This window comes from Saimiri boliviensis, chromosome X (genome assembly GCF_048565385.1).
Source record: "Saimiri boliviensis isolate mSaiBol1 chromosome X, mSaiBol1.pri, whole genome shotgun sequence".
Classification (NCBI taxonomy): domain Eukaryota; kingdom Metazoa; phylum Chordata; class Mammalia; order Primates; family Cebidae; genus Saimiri; species Saimiri boliviensis.
This window is the reverse complement of record NC_133470.1, coordinates 122,754,737-122,774,846: the sequence shown is the minus strand read 5'-3', so window position 1 is coordinate 122,774,846 and position 20,110 is coordinate 122,754,737. Positions and strand designations below refer to the sequence as shown.

General features: G+C 37.6%; 1 protein-coding gene across 2 annotated transcripts in view; it reads right to left on the bottom strand.

Moving 5' to 3' along the window:
* Window positions 1-20,110, bottom strand: part of TRPC5 (transient receptor potential cation channel subfamily C member 5) — a 303,299-nt gene that overhangs the window by 170,935 nt on the left and 112,254 nt on the right. For both annotated transcript variants that reach the window (XM_074391488.1, XM_074391487.1), the window contains 2 exons: window positions 14,417-14,557; window positions 2,132-2,530 (listed from right to left, as the gene is read on the bottom strand). In XM_074391488.1, the coding sequence (XP_074247589.1) occupies window positions 2,132-2,509 (378 nt within the window). In that variant the 5' untranslated portion in view covers window positions 2,510-2,530; window positions 14,417-14,557. The remainder of the gene's footprint in view (window positions 1-2,131; window positions 2,531-14,416; window positions 14,558-20,110) is intronic.

Below are 20,110 nucleotides of genomic sequence, written 5' to 3'. Positions count from 1 at the left end.
GAAAAAATGCTCAACATCACTAATAATCATGGAAGTACAAATCAAAACCACAATTAAATACCACTTCAGTCCTATTAGAATGGCTATAATTAAAAAAAATAAAAATAGTAGATGTTGGCATGGATGTGGTGAACAGGGAATACTTTTATATTGCTGGTGGGAATGTAAACTAGTACAGCCACTCTGGAAAACAGTGTGGAGATTCCTTAAATAACTAAAAGTAGAACTACCATTTGATCCAGCAGTCCCACTACTGGGTATCTACTCAGAGGAAAAAAAGTAATGATTCAAAAAAGATACTTACAGATGCATGTTTATAGCAGCACAATTCACAATTGCAAAAATATGGAACCAACCCAAATGCCCATCAATCAACAAGTATGTAAAGAAACTGTGGCATATATATATATATATATATATATATATATATATATATATATATACAATGGAATGCTACTCAACCATAAAAAGGAATGAATTAATGGTATATGCAGCAACTTGGATGAAACTGGAGACTATTTTTATAAATGAAGTAAGTCAGGAATGGAAAGCCAAACATTGTATGTTCTCATTCATAAGTGGGAGCTAAGCTATGAGGATGCAAAGGAATAAGAATGACACAATGGACTTTGAGGACTCGGGGGAAAGAGAAGGTGGTAAGGAGTAAAAGACTACAAATAGGCGGAAATGTACGCTGCTCAGGTGATGGGTGCACCGAAATCTTACAAATCACCACTAATGAACTTACTCATGTAACCAAAAACTACCTGCTGTCCGATAACCTATGGAAATTAAAAAAAAAAAAAGAAAGAAAAAGACAACATTAGTTCTTATGCAGTTCTATCCCTCACTTTCCCTTAACTTGTTGGCAGCATTCAAAGACAATCATTTATAAAATAATATCTGCTTCCCAGGTCCATACATTTCTCCCCTATGAAGAGAGTATTTATGTCTCCAACATCTGACCTCTCTTTGAGTTTCAACCTTTGTGTATGGTTTCCATGTCCATGTGTATGTTCATAAATTTTGTATGACCTTTTCTCCTGCTAATCTACCTGTTGTAAGTTCATTTTCAGTGAACTTTTAGACAGCAGAAAAGAATCTGCAAAAGGATGTAGTACAGGAACTACAAGCTTATAATGCTATTTTAGGGAGAATAAGGCAGCATTATTGCTCAGGATTTCTTGAGAGAGGGGAACATGCTAGAGACAAGGGGACCAGTGTAGAAGAGTTTTATATTAGTCTAGGACAGCAGTTCTCAAACTTGACTGTACATGAGAATCCTCTGGAGGGCTAGTTGGGGCCCCTCCCCAGAGTTTCTGATTCAATAGGACTGTGGTAGAGGCCTGATAATTTGCATTTCTAACAAGTTCCCCAGTAATGCTGATGCTGCCAGTCAAGGGACCACACTTTGGAGACCATTCATCTAACAGAGAGATGTTGGGAACCAGAGCCAGACTGGTGAAAGATGAACTAGAGAGGAGAGAAAGTTTGTGAAAGATATTTGGAAGGAAGGAACCACAGGACTTGGGGATTGGATATGGGGGCAAGGGAGTCAGACAAATAAAAAATGACCCCAGAGTATCAAACCTAGGTGTCTTGGAGGATATGAGAATCACAGAGGCAAAAACCCAAACATCTGGAGGTAGAATGTAGTCACTTGACAGGGGCTGGAAAAATATATGAGGCCTTATATCCGTAAGTATCTGTACCATGGCACTCAAGTTTAAAAGCCTCCTGTATTGGCTTCAGGAGAGAGGCTGATGAGAAGCAGAAAGCCCAAGTCTGCATTTTGTTTCTCCTTTCTTAGAATATAACCTTTGAGTCCAGGAAGAAACTGAAGATAGAAGGCAGGGTATACGAAGGTTAGAAGGGCCTTGAATATTCTGGAAACAAAGAACATACCATTAGGTCGCTAAGTATGGGCGAACACGAATAAGGAAAATGTAAATAAGGAAAACTCAGCATGGTCCATGTAGGGTAGCTCTAGGATGCTACCTGAGATCACTGGTGCAATTTGTGAAATAGAGCTTCTCAATTCCAGACCACCTAACCTTCCCTAGTTTCAGGGCTTCTGACCTGGTTCCCTGTTGTGCCTGGCTATTTCTCAGTCTGTAGGAATTTCTCTTACCTGCTTCTCTCCACTGGGCCGCCTATAGCTGAGCAGAAGCTCCACAGCGCCCACCACTTCCTTGCGTATGGCATAGAGCAGTGCATCACCCACATACACACTGTGGTTCAGCAGTAGCTCCATGATCTCCAGGTTCTCATTCTCAATGGCAATGAGCAGGGCACTCCGGCCCAGGGGGTCCATGCAGTTGATGTTGACATTATAGTAGATCTCAGCCTCCTGAAGGGCCTGCTTCACAGTGGCATAGTCCCCCTTCTCCACAGCATTGAGGAAGGCCTTCTCCTCCGCAGAGAGCTCTGTCTCAGCCCTCACAATTTGCAAGGGGATGCGGTCTCTGTATGGTGAGTAGTTGACCTTTTTGTAGTACAGTTGGGCCATGGTTCATAGCAATTTAGAAAGCTGAATGAGGAAACAGAGAAAGACCAAAAATATCCTTAGATACCTGGAGGTCTCAAGTGGACAAGTATGGAGGTAGCCTTGCTAAGGAGTTGAAAAATCCCAAATGACTTCAATGACACCATCATTTTTCCTCTTACAAAGAAGTATAACAGAAAAAGCCCAGGTTTTGGGGTCAGAAAGACCTGGACTTAAATCCTGGTTTTGTGACTTCCCAGTTCTATGGCCTTCAATAAGTTACTCAAGCCCTCTGTGCTTTATTTATTATTACTAAGGGTATCAATCTTAATAATATTACTAGCAGTTGTCAGTTGGTAACTAGCATAGGGTAAACCTCCTAAGATGTGGCATAAGCTAGTTCCTACCTTCCTTCTCTTCCCGGTGCCTGAAAATACTCCTGGTAACGCCTCTGATTAGTGATGCAAATTTGAAGATCATCTTTGGCCAATTTCCTTCAGGCTCTAGCTCTGTGACGTTGTGCAGATTTGCAAGATTACATTTGCAACTGCCCCAGATGCACATTCTGGACTGAAATCCTATTTCAGTGCTAACTGCAACCCTGCTTCTTGCTGCTGCTCACTGGGGGAAGGGGTATTTTTACTCTAATATGCCAAAGCCAACTGCAAAAGATAAGCAGGTACCCTCTGTGCCCTCTCATGATTTTTTCCTCTGCCATTTCAAACCAAAAGCTAACAGATCTGAGAATCTGTTTGATTAAATTCTGAGAAGTTGATGGTCTGTTTTATTTGTATTATATCTAAATCCAGGTTATATTTAATATAATTAGTTTTAAAGTAAAAACCTAGTTATTGAGCTCCTACAATGTGTTGAAACTTTCTCTGGGAGATGAAGGTAAAAAGACAGCCTTTGTCTTCAATTGCATAGAATGAATCACAGCATTGAGCAGTTGCCTCATAGTTTACAGTCAAATTCATATACATTCCTCATTAGCTCCCTGTTGTATCCCTGTGAAATGGAGTGATGATCTTCCCCAAGGGAGAAAATGAGGTTCAGATCTACTAGGTGATTTGCTCCACTTTCCCTCTCATCCCTGAGGCCTCCAGGCCCCTCTGGAGGCTGAATTAGAATGGACCTATTCCAGTGTCTTGCATTACTTAACTGTTTTGCCAGCTAAAGTACATGGCAATGTGATAAAGAGCCTCTTGTCTCACCTTCTGGATGTCAGAAAAGATGAAGACATGAAGCTTCCACGAACATTTACCTCAGTCTTCCAGGTAATGACATTCCTGCTTTGGCAGAGGGAGAGGCGTATCTTATATCAAGTGGTATTTCCAGTTCATGTGCTTGTAACCTTCTCAGAAGTTAGCATTTGAAGATGAGTGTTGCCTCTTGCCCTGAGCAGGCCCAAATGACAAATTTCTCTCCATGTCTGGAGCCCAAGAGAACAGGGTGCTAATTCACTGCCTCAAGAAGCACTGATACTTTCTTTCACTACTTTCAAGTAAAAAAAAATAGAATAGCACTTTGCTAGCCACTGGTAGAGGACAGGAAACAGCACAGCCCTGTTCAGTGAAGGCTGGAGGTCTCAGAGAAACTTTCATAAAGATGGTACTTAAGCTAATCCTTGGAGGATGAATTAAGCATGAAAATGTGAGGGCAGTCTTGCTGCACTGCCAAGTGCAACAAGACATATGATGAGATTAATTATGGCCTAGTTGGGTGATGGGTTGTGGGGAACACAAGGGGTCTTATTTTTCCAGGGTGCCTTATATTTTCAGCTTAATAGGAAATAGGCATTAAAGGTAAGCTAAAATTACAAGGTAACCACTCATAATCCTGGTATCCCCATCTGAAAAATGGTCTTGAACACTTGCTGTCCATTTGCCACTTAAGAGACTACCATGGAAGAAAAGGTTAGATGTCCTTTCAGATGGTGTCGCTGGTGGTGGTAGTGCTACAGGAAACATTACTGCTACAGGGTGATCTACAACCCCTTCAGTAAGGCACAGTTGTGGAGGAAGCAGAAGAATATTGTATCCCAGGGAAAGGTGGAAATGAAGGAAACTAACTCAATCGGTGCCCTATTATGTGCCAGGCACTATGCCAGAAGCTGGGGCAATAAAGATATAAAAATAATCCTTAGTTTTGAATAGTTAACATGGCCCAGGCATGGTGCTAGGTACTAGAGTGGCACTATTACTACCTCTGCCTCTAATAGTGATCATAATGAAGGCCACAGCAGTACCATTCATTGAATTCTCACTATGTGCCAGATGCATGGGTTAAAGTAGTGAAGAGAGACAACAGTAAAATCATGATAATTTGTAACTTGAGGCAAGTATAATTGGATGATATATAGTCAATTTAAAGTCCAGTTTTAATTTTCATCTTTTGCATTTGAAATTAGTCTGGTCTATGTAATTTTCTATTGGGCTCTGTGATAAGAGGCCTCATAGTATTGCTCTTTAGAAAAAGAAATCTACAAAGTTTTGCCTGAGATTGTACTATTAGAGTCACTCTTGCTTTAAGGGACTACATTTCCAAAACTACCCCTGGATGAAATAATAAATCACATGGCTAATAACTAGTAATATATTAACATGAATTCCTTCATTAGGAAAGTTGCTGTGACTTTGGAATTAAAGCAATGTTGTCTGGCTAAAAGAAAAGGGATGATATGATGGAGGGTAAAGGAGAGGTCTGGTATCCAGCCTTGGAAATCTCTGTAAAGTAGTCATGCCCACCTCTATACTACGAATAGAGAATAATGCAAAAATGGGTTTCCTCCGTTGTCTGTCGACATGCAGACTCATATAGATGTCTAATGACTTGCCTAATTCCTTGCCTTGTTCCAATCCTCACAGCTGCAGCCACTTGAACCTCACTTTAGCCTCAGCCTCATTCCGTGCTCAGAGGCCAGTCCTTTCTCTGCATACTTACTGTTAGGTCTACTCTGCTATTATTCGGAGAACAAGTAACTAGAGATGGAGTTTCTGGTATCTTTTAAGGAAATATTATTTGGAAGTTTTTCCCCCATTACCCTATACCTTTATACTTGGCAGATACACTCATCTGCCTTTAACCTAAGGTAAGCCTCAAGGCATATTCTTAACTAAAGAAACAAAACCGGTCAGTATTTAAAGGCATTCTGCCAGCAAACCCCACTCTCAATGTAGTTCTCCAACCATGAAAGATTAAGAATGGTCTTAGAAGACTTATCATGTTCTCTCTTTTCTTTGCTGCTGGCCAGAGAAGTTTGTCTAATAGAATCGGTGATATTTGTGGGCTTAAATGATGTGATTTAAAGGGCTAAATCGATGGACTTGGCAGAAGGCCAGGGCACAAAGTGGCTTTGGCAAATCCCATCCCAGATTGCTGCCCAGCATAGGACTTCATCTGTGAAGAGGAAAGGCTGGCTTTCCAACTAAGAAAAAATCAGTACCTTCAGAGGGTCGTGGTATCTGTGCATGGTTTGCACGGTGTGTCATGAAGATTGAAGCTTAAATGGTAAAACCCTTGTGACCCCTCACAGTTTTCTAAACTTATCTGTCTAGATTTCTATCTCTTCAGAGCCTTTCCAAGGCAAGTAAATTTAATCTGATAAATTTGTATGATCTAAGGTGTGAATGACTGATAACACATTCAATAAATAATTTTTTTTTTTTTGAGACAGTTTCGCTCTTGTTACTCAGGCTGGAGTGCAATGGCGCAATCTCGGCTCACCTCAACCTCCACCTCCTGGGTTCAGGCAATTCTCCTGCCTCAGCCTCCTGAGTAGCTGGGATTACAGGCACGTGCCAACATGCCCAGATAATTTTTTGTATTTTTTAGTAGAGACGGGATTTCACCATGTTGACCAGGATGGTCTCGATCTCTTGACCTCGTGATGCACCCACCTCGGCCTCCTAAAGTGCTGGGATTACAGGCTTGAGCCACCGCGCCCGGCCAATAATTCTTACTATATACCAGGCAGTATAATAGAAGCTGATGAAAATGGCTGAGTGGCTTAAAGCCATACTTCTTCTAGGAAAAAATCATATTTTAACAGGGACCTTGAATGAGCTGCCCAAAAAGTGGCTATAGTGGAAATTTTATGTAAAAGCACAGGGGTGAGCTGGTCATGGGAAAGTTATGGGGATGTTGACTTTGAGAGCATTTTGGCTTCTTTGAGATTATCACTTTGAGAACTAATTTAAATGTAGTAACACTCTTCTTTCCCTGTAAGGTTCAGATCTTCAACTTCCTGCAAAGAAATCACTCCAAAGTCCATCTAGAATAACCCCCAGCCCAATTAAAAAGTCCCCTTGACAGTATCCTTGTTAGGCGAATGTTCAGTTAATGAGTACCTCCACAGATGGAAAACTTACCACTTCCTCACCTGCATGGTGAACACTGACTTTCAGCAAATACTCTCCTATGTTCAGCTAAAATCACCTGCCTATAACTTTTATCTCCTGGCCCAAGTTCTGCTGTCTACGGCAGCATCAAGCAAAGCTCCCCTTTATTACACATGACAACTTTCAAATGTTTGATGTCAGCAATAATGTGTCCCTCTACCTATTCCCAGTTTCTTCAATCATTCTTATTAGATACTTTTTAGATTTTGGAGCATCCTACTGGTCTGCTTCTGGTTATACTTTGTTTCTCTTAAAGCATAATGTTCGGAAGTGAACACAGTACTCTCACAATGGTCAGGCCAGCACTTATTATGCTGTGGCTTTTTTTTTTTTAACTTCATTCATTCATTCAGCAATGCTTTGTTGATGTCATAGTGCTGCAACATCTTGGTTCAGGAAGGACTTTAAACAGTTCTATATAGTGATATATTTGCAGTATTTTGTTTTTCATGCATATACATTTTGTGAATCTAATTATTTCATTAATTTATAAATAAGGTAAGACTCAGCACTTATTCTGTGTCAGATACTGTGTGTGCTAAATGTTTTGTGTACATTATTTAAATTAATACTCACTTTTAGACAGTTACCACGATTATCTCCCATCTTACAGATAAGGAACCTAAAGCACAGAGAGGTTAAGTAATTTTTTAAGTTCCCACACCTAGTAAGTGGTGGAAATGGGATTGGAGTCAAGCTTCTAGCTCTAGAGTCTACATTCCTGACTACTTCAATGAAGGCAGATTCTTTTGCATGTTCCACAAAATCTATGAAAGTGCCAGCAATAGTATACATTCAGTGTTTCAGTTCAATAAATGCTTGCTGTATACCTACTATTTGTCATGCTCAGAGCACTTGGTAGTAGGGAACACAATTATGTATATATGCATAAATGACATTGTCCTTGCCGTCAAGCAACTCCAAGTTCAGAGGGGGAAACCAAAATGTAAAGAAGTTAAACAGTACAAAGTGATAGGGATTCTAATCGATAGTAGGGGTACAAAGAAGGAAGTGTTCAACTTGAACTGTTGGAGGTAAGGGAAGGCATCACAGAGGAAGTAATATTTGAGGTGTGTCTTGAAGGGTTGATAAGAGTTTCCTGGATAGCAATGATCTAGGGATGATCATTCTAGATTGTAGATACAGCACATGCTCAGATGTGGGTATATAAAACACAATGGTATTTAAGAGCACAGTAGCCTTCTGTTCTTTAAACCTGTCAAGCATGTGATAACTTAGCGTTCCTTACACTTTAGTTTGCTGCCTATAATCCTCTTCCATAAAGCTGCAGTGTCCCTCCTTTTGTATAGTTTCAGAACAAAAGTCCTCTCTTCAGTGAAACCTTTCAAGACCACTATTTCAAGCCCCACACATATCATTCTCCATCTCATTATCCTAGTTTTTTTCCAACATTTTTTCAAGATAAGTTCTTCAAGAACTTATCATTATTTGAATTGACAATATTTTAATTTGTTTACTATTTTAACATTTGGCTCTCCCAACCCAAATGTAAACTCCATAATAGCCAGAAGCTCATCAATCTTTTATTCCCAGTACCTGGCATACAGGAAGCTCCCAATAAATATGTATTGAATTCTTACATTAAAGGGTGGTGGAGATAGAGATGGGAGAATGCTCTGTGGGCAGAGCCTTGCTTTTGTTTGTGAGATTAACCACATCGTCATGCAGTCATGAGCTTGAGCAAGAAGACCCTCCTTCACCTGAAGGAATGAGTCTTAATTAGTTTAAGGCTAAGTTATTAGGTTGGTGCAAAAGTAACTGCATTTTGTGAATCTACTCATCTAAGAAATTCAAGACCTCCAAGAAGGAAAAACTGAAAGAAATTCCCACTGAGACATATTACAATCAAACTGTCAAAAGCCAAAGACAGAGAATCTTGAAATCAGTAAGGGAAGTGACTCATCACATACAAAGGATGCTCAATAAAATTAACATCCAATTTCTCTTCAGAAACTACACATAGAGATCCAAATTCAGTAGCTGATAAGTTCTAAAAGAAATAAAAAATCTTCAGTCAAGAGTTCTATATCCTGCAAAATGATTTTTCTAAAATGAAGGCAAAACTAAGGCATTCTTAGACAAAAGCTGAGGAAGTTTGTTATTTACTGATCTGCCCAACAATAGATGCTAAAGGAGCCTTTGAAATTGGATTACAATTTGAAGTCATAAGAAGACATAAAGAATTCTCATAAACGTAACTACATAGCTAAATTTAAAAGCCAGTATTATTTTACTTTTTATTTGCAAGCCCTATTTTTTTCCATATGATTTAAAAGACAAATGCATTGGTTTCATACATTTGTCTCTTACATAGAAAAAAATATGAATCTATGTTAGTGGACACATATGATATAAAAAAGTTGTGACAATAACAACATAAAGGAAAAGAGATCTGCATAGGAACAGAGTTATTTATACTATTAAAGCTAAGTTATTATTAATTCAAGCCAGTTTACTATATATTTAAGATGTTAATTTTAACCTCCATGGTAGCCACTAAGAAAATAGGAAATATCTAGAAAAGGAAATGAGAAATGATTTAAAATGTACATTACAAAAAGTCAACTAAACACAAAAGAAGGTAGTAATGAAGGAATTGGATAACAAAATATGTGACATATAGAAAACAAATGGCAAAATGGCAGAAGCAATTCCAGTAATTACAATTCAAAGGATTTGGGTGAGGGCAATGGGACATAATCATGTCACATTTGGATATGTTGGTGTTTGAGGTTTTCTTTGGGGTGGAGGACATCAGGAGGAGAGATCCAGTCAGCATCTGAAGCTTATCATTGAGAGCTAGTAATATAAAATTGGGACTCAACAGCATATTGATCAAAGGTTCTCAACCCTGGCTACATATTAAATGCCGTTTTACAAATATCCATGCTTAGGACACCCTTCTTCTCTACACTGACATTTTAAAATAGCTCCCCAGGTGAATCTAACATGCAGCCAGGATGAAATGTCATATGATAAGTGGTAACTGGAACTGTTAGGAGTTAATATGATTAGGAGGGAGAGTGCAAAGAGATCAGGGGAACTGGAGAGGAAATTTACATACTACTTAGGATGGTAGTCTAGTATACTGTCTAGTACAGTAGCCACTAGCCACATGTGGCTATTTAAATTAATTAAAACGAAATAAAATAAATTCAATTCCTCAGTTGCATCAGCCACATTTTAAGGACTCAGTGGCTACATGTGGCTTATGGTTACTGTACTGGAAAGTATAGACATAAAAGATTTTCATAATTGTAGAAAGTTTTATTGGATACTGCCAAATGACCCAAATTTCTCTTCTGTGTCTAAAATGACTATAATACAGGGGATTCTTTCAAATTTAAGGTTAAAATTGTAGTATCTATATTAAAATTTTGATACTTTCATTTGCATAATATATTTTCATGACGATGGACATGTGTGTTTTTATTTTTGTAAGCTTTTTCTTCTGCTTCTCTCCAATGTCCAGGGGAGGTTTATATAATCACTGACATCTAGACTAAATACATGTATTTTATTTTCCCTTAGATGAAGACATGTGTAAAATTTATATACACATGTCACTCAGCTGTATGGGGGATTTTATTTCCCTGAAGTCACTCAGCTGCATGGGGGATTTTAAATCTGTTGCTCAACGTTCATTATCACCTTGTCTGCATGATGTTACTTTAAGTAGTCAAGGTAAAAGCAGAATGGAATGACACTGGAACAGCGAATAATAAGCCGTGAAATTAGTTAAAAGTCTTGTGTTTGATTACTAGTCTTGGATTGGCTTTAATCCCAGATCCCACAGGCCATCAGAAATGAGCTTGTCCCATTTCCGTTGCCCCTTTATGTGACAAATGTTCACACAGGAGCTTATTGGCCAAACTTCCTTAAATGGGGCAAAGGGACTACTTGACAAATTTTTTTTTTTAAATGATAACAGTTAGGGAATCTGAGTCAAAGGTACATGGGAGTTCTTTGTAATAATTTTATAACTTTTCTATGTCTCTGAAATTATCTCAAAATTTTAAACAATTACTTAAGCCAGCAAATCATGAATACATAAAATCACTATATAGCTTAAAATAAAGGAATCTTTAATGTCTTCTTCCCTCATGCATTTTAAAATGAACTCATCCTTAATATGTGTTTTTCTACCCAGTTTTCTTAATATTGTGTGGGAATTTTTCATACATAATTATCTTTAATAACACTCTTTTCATATACTGCCCTTCCCACCACCAATTTCTCATATGGGGAAGTTGCTCTGACAGGTGAAATTGAGACAGTATGCTTTCTACCATCATGTGTTAAAATACCGTACTAAAATGGCTACATAATATTTCACTGGGTCATGTCAGGCATTCTACAATGTATTTAAGTAGTCTCCAGCTTGGGAATATTTAAGGTTTCTTCCCTTGATCTACATTGTTGTAAATGAAGCTGAGATAGATATTTCTGTACATAAAGATCTTTACATATATCCAGGTTATTTGCTCAGTATAGCTTCCTAGAAGTCAAGTTACTGGCCCAAAACCTGGGACCATTTTTAAAGCTCTCAATACATACTGCTGAACTTCTTTATAAATTATTTTATTAATTTACCAGCAGTGGCTTTCTAAGGGGAAGGGTGTTGAACAATGAGAACACATGGACACAGGGAGGGGAGCACTACACACTGGGGTCCGTTGGGGGGAAATGGGGGAGGGATGGGGGGTGGGGAGGTGGGAAGAGATAGCATGGGGAGAAATGACAGATACAGGTGAGGGGAAGGAAGGCAGCAAACCACACTGCCATGTGTGTACCCATGCAACAATCTTGCATGTTCTTCACATGTACCCCAAAACCTAAAATGCAATAAAAAAAAGAAAATCAGGTATAACATCCAAATCAGACATAAAAAAATTATTATTTTGTTAATTTACCAGCAGTGGCTTTCTAAGGGGAAAGAAAACATATCAGAAATCTGAGGAAACAATCAACAGTTGACTGGATTTTAAAAATGTGGAATAGTATGCAGCCATAAAAAGAAAGAAATCATGTCCTTTGCAGCAACATGGGGGGCACTGGAGGCCATTATTCTAAATGAACTAACTCAGAAATAGAAAACCATACCATATGCTCTCACTTATAAGTGAGAATGAAAAAAATGGGTACACATTAACATAAAGATGGAAATAATAGACACTGGGAAATCCAGAAGGGAAGATGACCAAAGGAGGATGAGGGTTGACAAAGTACCTGTCAGGTAGGGTTCACTATTTGGATAATGGGTACACTAGAAGCCCATTCCCCACCAGTATGCAATATACTCATATAACAAACAAGCACGTGTATCCCCAAATCTAAAATAAATAAATAAAAAAGAAATCCCAGGAAACAGATGTGAACCTCAGTTTCTTCATGCACAATGTATAATTTATGATCCAAAGTCCCTTCTCCCTCATACATTCTTAAGATTCTCTGATTCTGTAATAAATGAATAATGTGTCATGAATGAAGCACATTTAAGATGTTCCAACAGCTGATACTTTCATCTCGTGAGAAAGATTGAGGAACTCTTCAACTGATGGTCTGTAGATGTGGTAAAAATAGCAAGAGAACTTGAATTCGAAATGGAGCCTGAAGATGTGACTGAATTGTTGCAATCTCATAAAACTTTAATGGATGAAGAGTTGCTTCTTATGGATGAGCAAACAAAGTGGTTTCTTGAGATGGAATATATTCCTAATGAAGAGGCTGCGAAACATTGTTGAAATGACAACAAAAGATTTGGCATATTACATAAACTTAGTTGATAAAACAATGGCAGGGTTTGAGAGGATTGATTCCAATACTGAAAAAAGATTTACTGCAGGTAAAATGCTATCAAACAGCATTACATGCTACAGATAAATCTTTTATAAAAGGAAGAGTCAATCGATACAGCAAACTTAATTGTTGTCTTATTTTAAGAAATTGCCACAGCCACTCAAACCTTCAGCAACTACCACCTTTATCAGTTAGCCTGATCAGTCAGCAGTCATCAACATTGTGGCAGGACCCTCCACAAGCAAAAAGATTATGACTCACTGAAGACTCAGATAATCCTTAGCATTTTTTAGCAATAAAGTATTTTAAAATTAAGGTTTGTATATTGTTCTTTAAACATAATGTTACTGCATACTTAATGGGTAGAATATAGTGTAGACATGTATTTTATATGCACTGGGAGATAAAAGTGTTTCACTTGCAATGTTCACTTTATTGCAATGGTCTGGAACTGAACCCTCAATATCTCCGAGGATGCTTGTATAAGCATTTGAATACCCTGTATTTCAGGGCTGGACTTTGTTAAGTGAGTTCCAAATTTACCTGCTTTTTTTTTCCAGTTATAAAAATGCATGGAGGATATCAATGTCTTGAGCATTGTTAGCACTAAATGAAATTGTAAAGATCAGTGTTAGCTGAAGTTATTGGGTGGCGGTTAGGAAAGGTATATGGAAGAAGTAGAAATTGAGCTGATTTTTAAAGGCTGGATAAGATTTAGACAGATATAGGAGTAGAGAGAAAAATTCTGTTATGTGTGGAGTGAGGATGGAAGTCAAGGGTGAGAACTGGTACTATCTTGGATAGGACAGTATTTAGGAAAAGGGGAAAGAATGTAGGAATAGGTAAGCTGGACCTACTTGTTGGAGGATATTGAACATTTGGTTGAGAAGTTATGATTTGATCTTATACGCATTGAAGAGACACTCTAGATTCTTAAAGAAGTGATCAAGAAAGCTATATGTTATAAGGTGACTCCTATGGCTGGGTCAATGGAGAGAATGAGACTGTGTCATAAGTTAATAGATTCTATCTAAAATGGCGGTCTTAATGGAGAAGAAGAGAATTATAGAGTCATTGCAAAGGAAGATACAAAAAAAAAAGCCTTGGTAATAAATCGAGAGAATGAAGTATGGGGGGACCTTAAAATTATATCCAGTTTTAAGCCTTGGTGACTGGAAGAGTTATAGTGCTGCTATCTGTGTGACTGAGAAAGGCCATTCACTAGGCTGATTACTGGGGCCCTGATATTTCCAGGAGAATCTGAGTTCCTGTCAAATAGATTCTATTTCTTCATGACTTCCACTATTCTTCAGAGATGCTTAATTTGCTTTTTTGGTTTTCATTTGGCAGAAACTTTAAACATTTTAACTTTCTTTCTCTGCCCCGGAGAGTTCTGCCAAATAATGATCTTAAATGCTTAAATGCACTCAAGAAGTTCTGCTGAGTACTCCTTTATACTGCAATCACCTTCAGTGTGACTATGTCATAAATTTCTCATTTTGCATATTGGGTGCTCTAAAACCAGGTCAACCTTATTGTTACCCAGAGAGTTTTACTTTTGTACAAGGTCATGTTTCCTGCAAAGCTGGTTAATTCTGCACATTCCTGCCTGTACCAACATACATTAACACTTAAAATATTACAGTAGAACAGCTTCAAAATAAATGAGAAAAACTTATCAGGGAACTTATGTGGCAATAATGGTACATACCTCTATTTGTCAATTGGTGCAGTTTAAAAATATTGTCCTGGGAATTAGGAGACGTGGATTGTAGTCCCAGCTCTGCCACTAACTTGAAGTATGAACTTAGGCAAGTCACATTACCACTTCTTTATGTCTTCATTTCCTTTTCTGAAAAATGAGGGCGAAAGACAAGGTGATTATTATCGATGTCAGCCCTAACATCAACTATTTATTATCACGATAAATGTTTGCAAAGTATTACCAACAATTATGGTACTTAGAGACTACTGGGTTAGATACAGCACCAAGTGAGGACACATTTATCAGTTACCTATTTCTTTATTCTAGGAAGACAGGCAAATAGGATGATTCAGGCTAAAAGAAATGAAGTCTGAGATTCAGTTATCAGTTTAGGCTCTTTTATAGATAAACTAGATAATCCAGATAGAATCTCAATTCCCTTTGACACTGGAGTGGGGGCAATCCAAGTTAGGATTGCAAACCTGTATTCCAAAGGTAGTACATCTTGACTCAGAGATGGAGTTGCTCTGATTTTCTGAGGTCTATGACTGTAGCCTCTTGAGTACTGTTTCCCAGAAATAACAATCATACTACTCAAATCCATCTTAATGAGTCGTTGTGATCAGTGTGATTTCCATCTTAAGGGAAACCAGCCCAAGATCTTTCCTCTAATAGAAATTCTGAGGAGTATGTTGTTATAAGAGGTTTTCCTCCATTGTGTCCCTTCCAAAAATTGAGACTATTCCCAGAGTCTCTCTATTGCCTACTAATGATTGCTTATGATTCTGTCATTCATAACTTAACCTCAGCATTTCAGAAGTCTGGATGAAAGATCAACTGGAATTCAGGATGCTGTTTTGTGGGCCCTATAAAATATTGCTGCAAGTTTAATTTCTTTAAGCATACAACCTAGTTCTTCAATATCTGCTGAGCCCCCAAGAATATGAAGGAGCATACTAACACATATAATAGCTCTGCTCCACAAGTTTTTCATCTTCTGACTCAATTTAGTCCTCTTTCTGTCATGCTGTCTATTCTCCCACATACCCATTGCATCTACCTTGCTCTGCGGATTAAATACTCATGCGAAATGTGGCCTTCTTGGCTGCAAACTTTGGCTTCTTTTAAGTGTTCTGCCTTTCAGACTGCCTCAGGGTACAATTACCCCATCTGGTATCTTTTGTCCTTCGGCCACCATGTTCCCTTTAAGCTCCAGAGATGATTCTTTCCTTGGGCCCTTTACCAGGTTGGACCATGCTTACAATCCTTTTTAGTGAAAGAGACCTTCCCCACTTTAGATTTCATGTTGCCTTAGAAAAATTCAGAAATCTGAAGAAGGTACCCTTCAAATTCAAACAGCTGTGTAGATAGAGGGAAAGTCAATTCTGTTAATTTCCTTCTAGAGTTTTCCAATCTAAATTACTATTAATAGACTCCACCTACAGTAGGCATTGAGAAGTTGCCTAGGGTTTGGGGTTAGGAAGTAAGAAGAAAACTTTGCTAGGTGAGTGTGGGGCACAGGAAAGAGTGATAGAAAGTTTTTATAGGAGCAAGGGGTCAGCAGTGTTCTGCCCCTGGGAACTCAGTGTAGCTGATTGGGAATTTACACTGCTTGCTGCATGGCTCTAACAGCTTTGTACAGGAATTGCTGATTATGGTTAGAGGGGCTTGGTCTGGTTCTTAGCACTCTCCTTCCTCAAAGATCTGGCTCTTAGCACTCCCCTTCCTCAAAGGTTGTATGTATTTTGCATATTTACAATTGGATTCTCAAATATCACCCATTTCTAATTTCATTTTTAAATCTTGAGAAAAAAATATTATCTTGAACTTGTCAAAAATGACAATTTCCTCACAAACCCCATTGTCTTTACAAAAGTATTCTTCCTACTTTTTCGCTAGTTTCTCATTATGGTCTTCCTTTTCTTTACTTACATAAACTGCTGAATATTTCTAGCTTTTTAATATTTTGTCATGGCTACTGTTGTAAAAGTATTTTAAACTTCTGAGGTCTATAGATGGCCTTCTTATCTTTATCACCTTCCAATTTTTCCCCCAATGTTAGAATGTTGTCCTGGATATGAGCAAGACAAAATGGTTAGCAGCTCATGTGACCTTCACTGCTAGTGGGTAATCAGGCTAAGCTAGGAGGAAACACCAGCTATTTTCTTAGTATGTAAAAACTCAGTCCTATATATGGATGCATTGGGACTGACTTACTGAAAGTCAATGAAAAAGGCACTTTTTAATTGTAGAATTGCTGCTTTCTCTTTTTAATTTCCCTCCTACATCTATTTCCACTGCCTCGACCAAGTACATAGCCTATGAGCCAGTGACGCCAGGCCTTGTTCTTACTTAGCTATCTACTATCCATAAAGGTAATAGCCGATTAAAATGCTTAAAGTATTACTACTCACAAGAAATATCTTGCCATCTTAATAGAGGATTCTTAGAAATGGAAAAGGTTCAAGATCTGTAGTAATGAATTTTTAATGGTGGAATTCTGAGAATAATATTTTCCCTCTGGAGACAGAAAAGTGGTCAAATGCTTGCTTTTTGTATTTTTTAGAGTAGTTTAATTCCCTTAGTGAGCAGGGAGCATGCACACATGTCCCTAGGTGGATGAATTCTTCTCCTTGCATACAGGCTTATACTGATGTTTACACAGTGATTCTAATCTCCAGAGATAGAAGCAGTAGTGTACTGCAGATTGCTCATACTATCTCACAAGAACAGATTGTTAAATTTCTGAAATATTATAAGCTGCTTTTCAATAGTTATTAAAAATTAAATTATTTCAACTTACAATTAAATAAATTACATTCAAAACAAAGGAATACTGAAAACAAAGTAATTTCTTATTCATTTTACTTCATTTATAGAAGAATCTGTGCTCCTGGGGTTATTTATATCTATTTTGTTACATATGTTATAGAAATATTACATATGTTGTTAACTTGAAATTGGCCATAATGGGAGTGTATATACAATATACATTGACAAATGCTACAAATTAGTGCTAGATTTATTGGTCTGTTGACATTCTAGGATTAAAGAAGTGATGGGGAAAATAATAATGCATATTAAACTTAAAAGTGTGTCATGGAGGGGATTTACCCTTCTAGCTAAAATAGAGTAACAGGGACTAAATTTAACCTCTTACTTGAAACAACTAAAAAATAAAAGGAAACATGTAACACAGTGATTTTCAGGGCATAGGGCATTAACCAATGAAAAGCAGTGGTCTCTGAGAGATGGACAAGAGTGCCAAGACCATTCAGTGTGGATAAAATAGCGTCTTTAAAGAAATGTTGCTGAGATCATTGGTTAGCTATATGCAAAATTACAAGAACTAAATCAAAATGAATCAAAGATTTAAGTGTAAGAGCTGAAACCCATGAAACTCAGAATAAAACATGAGAGTAAATCTGCATGACCTTGGCTTTGGTGAAGGATTGTTGCACAGGTAACAAAAGTAAAAATAGACAAATTAGGCTTTATCAAAATTGAAAACTTCTATGTTTCAAAGAACACTACCAATAAAGTGAAAAGACAACCCACAGAATGAAGAAAATATTTGAAAGAAAGTCATATATCTGATAAGAAATTTATATGTAGAATACGTATAGAACTCTTACAACTCAATAATAAAAACAACCTAATTTAATAATGAGCAAAGAATTCAAATACTCATTTCTCCAATGAATATACATATACAAATGACCAATAAGAACATAAAAAGATGTTCAACATCATTAGTCTTTAGGCAAATGTAAATTAAGGAGAAGCTACTTTACACCCACTAAGATGACTATAATAAAAAATGTTCAAAAATAACAAGTAGTGATGAGAATGTGAAGAAACCAGAACCCTCGTATACAGTTGCTGACGATAAAATGGAGCATTCACTTTGGAAAACAGTCTGACAGTTCCTCAAATGGTTAAATAGAGTTAAAATATGATCCAGCAATTCCAGTCTTAGGTATACACTCAAGGAAAATGAAAACATATGTTTATGTAAAAACATACACACGTTTATAGCAGCATTATTCATCATAGCTAAAAGTTAGAAACAACCCACGTATTCATCAACTGATAAGTGGATAAACAAAGTGCAGTATATCTGTACTACAATATATTATTTTTCCATAAAAGAAATGAAGTACAGATATACGTAACAATATGAATAAATGTTGAGAACATCAGGTTAAGTGAAAGAAACCAGTCACAAAAAAGCACATAATATATGAGTCCAGTTTAGTCAAATGTTTAGAATAGGCAAATCTATAGAGACAGAAGGTAGATTATTGGTTGCTTAGGTCTGAGGGAGATAAAGGACTTGACAGGTGATAGGTGAAGGTTATGTGGTTGCTTTTTGAGGTTAAAAAAAAAGTTCTAAAATTTGCTATTGCATGTATCTGTGAATATACTACAAGACACTGAATTGTGTACACTTTAGCAGGCACTTTACATGTATTCACCTTAGCAAGCACTTTGCATGTGAATTACACCTCAATTAAAACTGTTAAAAGATATAAGGTAAGCAGAAATATTAAAGATTTTTAAAAAAGAACCTAAATTGAACTTTTAGAGATGAAAAGAACAATCTCTAAAGCTAGTAGTGTACTACATCAGATTGACGGTGACAATGAAGAAGAAACATTGAATACACAGCAATAAAGATATCCAAAGTAAAGCAAACAGAAGGAAAAGAACAAAATATCAGTGAGCTAGGACAACTTCACTGAAGCATCATATGTGTAATTGGATCCACCATAGGAGAAGAGTAAAAGGGGTTGACAAAGAAGGTATTTGAAAAATAGTGGTTGAAAAACGTTTTAAATTTGATGAAAAACAAACAACCCCATTCAAAAGTGGGCAAAGGATATGAACAGACACTTTTCAAAAGAGGACATATATGAGGCCAACAAACATATGAAAAAATACTCATCATCACTGGTCATTAGACAAATGCAAATCAAAACCACACTGAGATATCATCTCATGCCAGATAGAATGGCGATCATTAAAAAATCTGGAGACAACAGATGCTAGAGAGGATGTGGAGAAATAGGAACACTCTTACACAGTTGGTGTGAGTGTAAATTAGTTCAACCATTTTGCAAGACAGTGTGGCAATTTCTCAAGGACCTAGAAATAGAAATTCCATTTGACCCAGCAATCCCACTATTGGGTATATACCCAAAGAACTATAAATTGTTCTACTATAAAGACACATGCACACGCATGTTCATTGCAGCCCTGTGTATAATAGCAAAGACCTGGAACCAACCCAAATGTCCATCAATGATAGAATGGACAAAGAAAATGTGGTACATATACACCATGGAATACTGCACAGCCATAAAAAATGATGAGTTCGTGTCCTTTGTAGGGACTTGGATGAATAGGAAAACCATCATTCTCAGCAAACTGACCCAAGAACAGAAAACCAAGCATTTGTAGGGACTGGGATGAATAGGAAAACCATCATTCTCAGCAAACTGACCAAAGAACAGAAAACCAAGCACCATATGTTCTCATTCATAGGTGGGTGTTGAACAGTGAGAACATGTGGGCTCAGGGAAAGGAGCATCACACACAGGGGATAGTTGGGGGCCATAGGGGAGAGACAATGGAGGGTGGGGAGGGAGGGGAGGGTGGGGAGTGATAACAAGGGGAGAAATGCCAGATATAGTATGC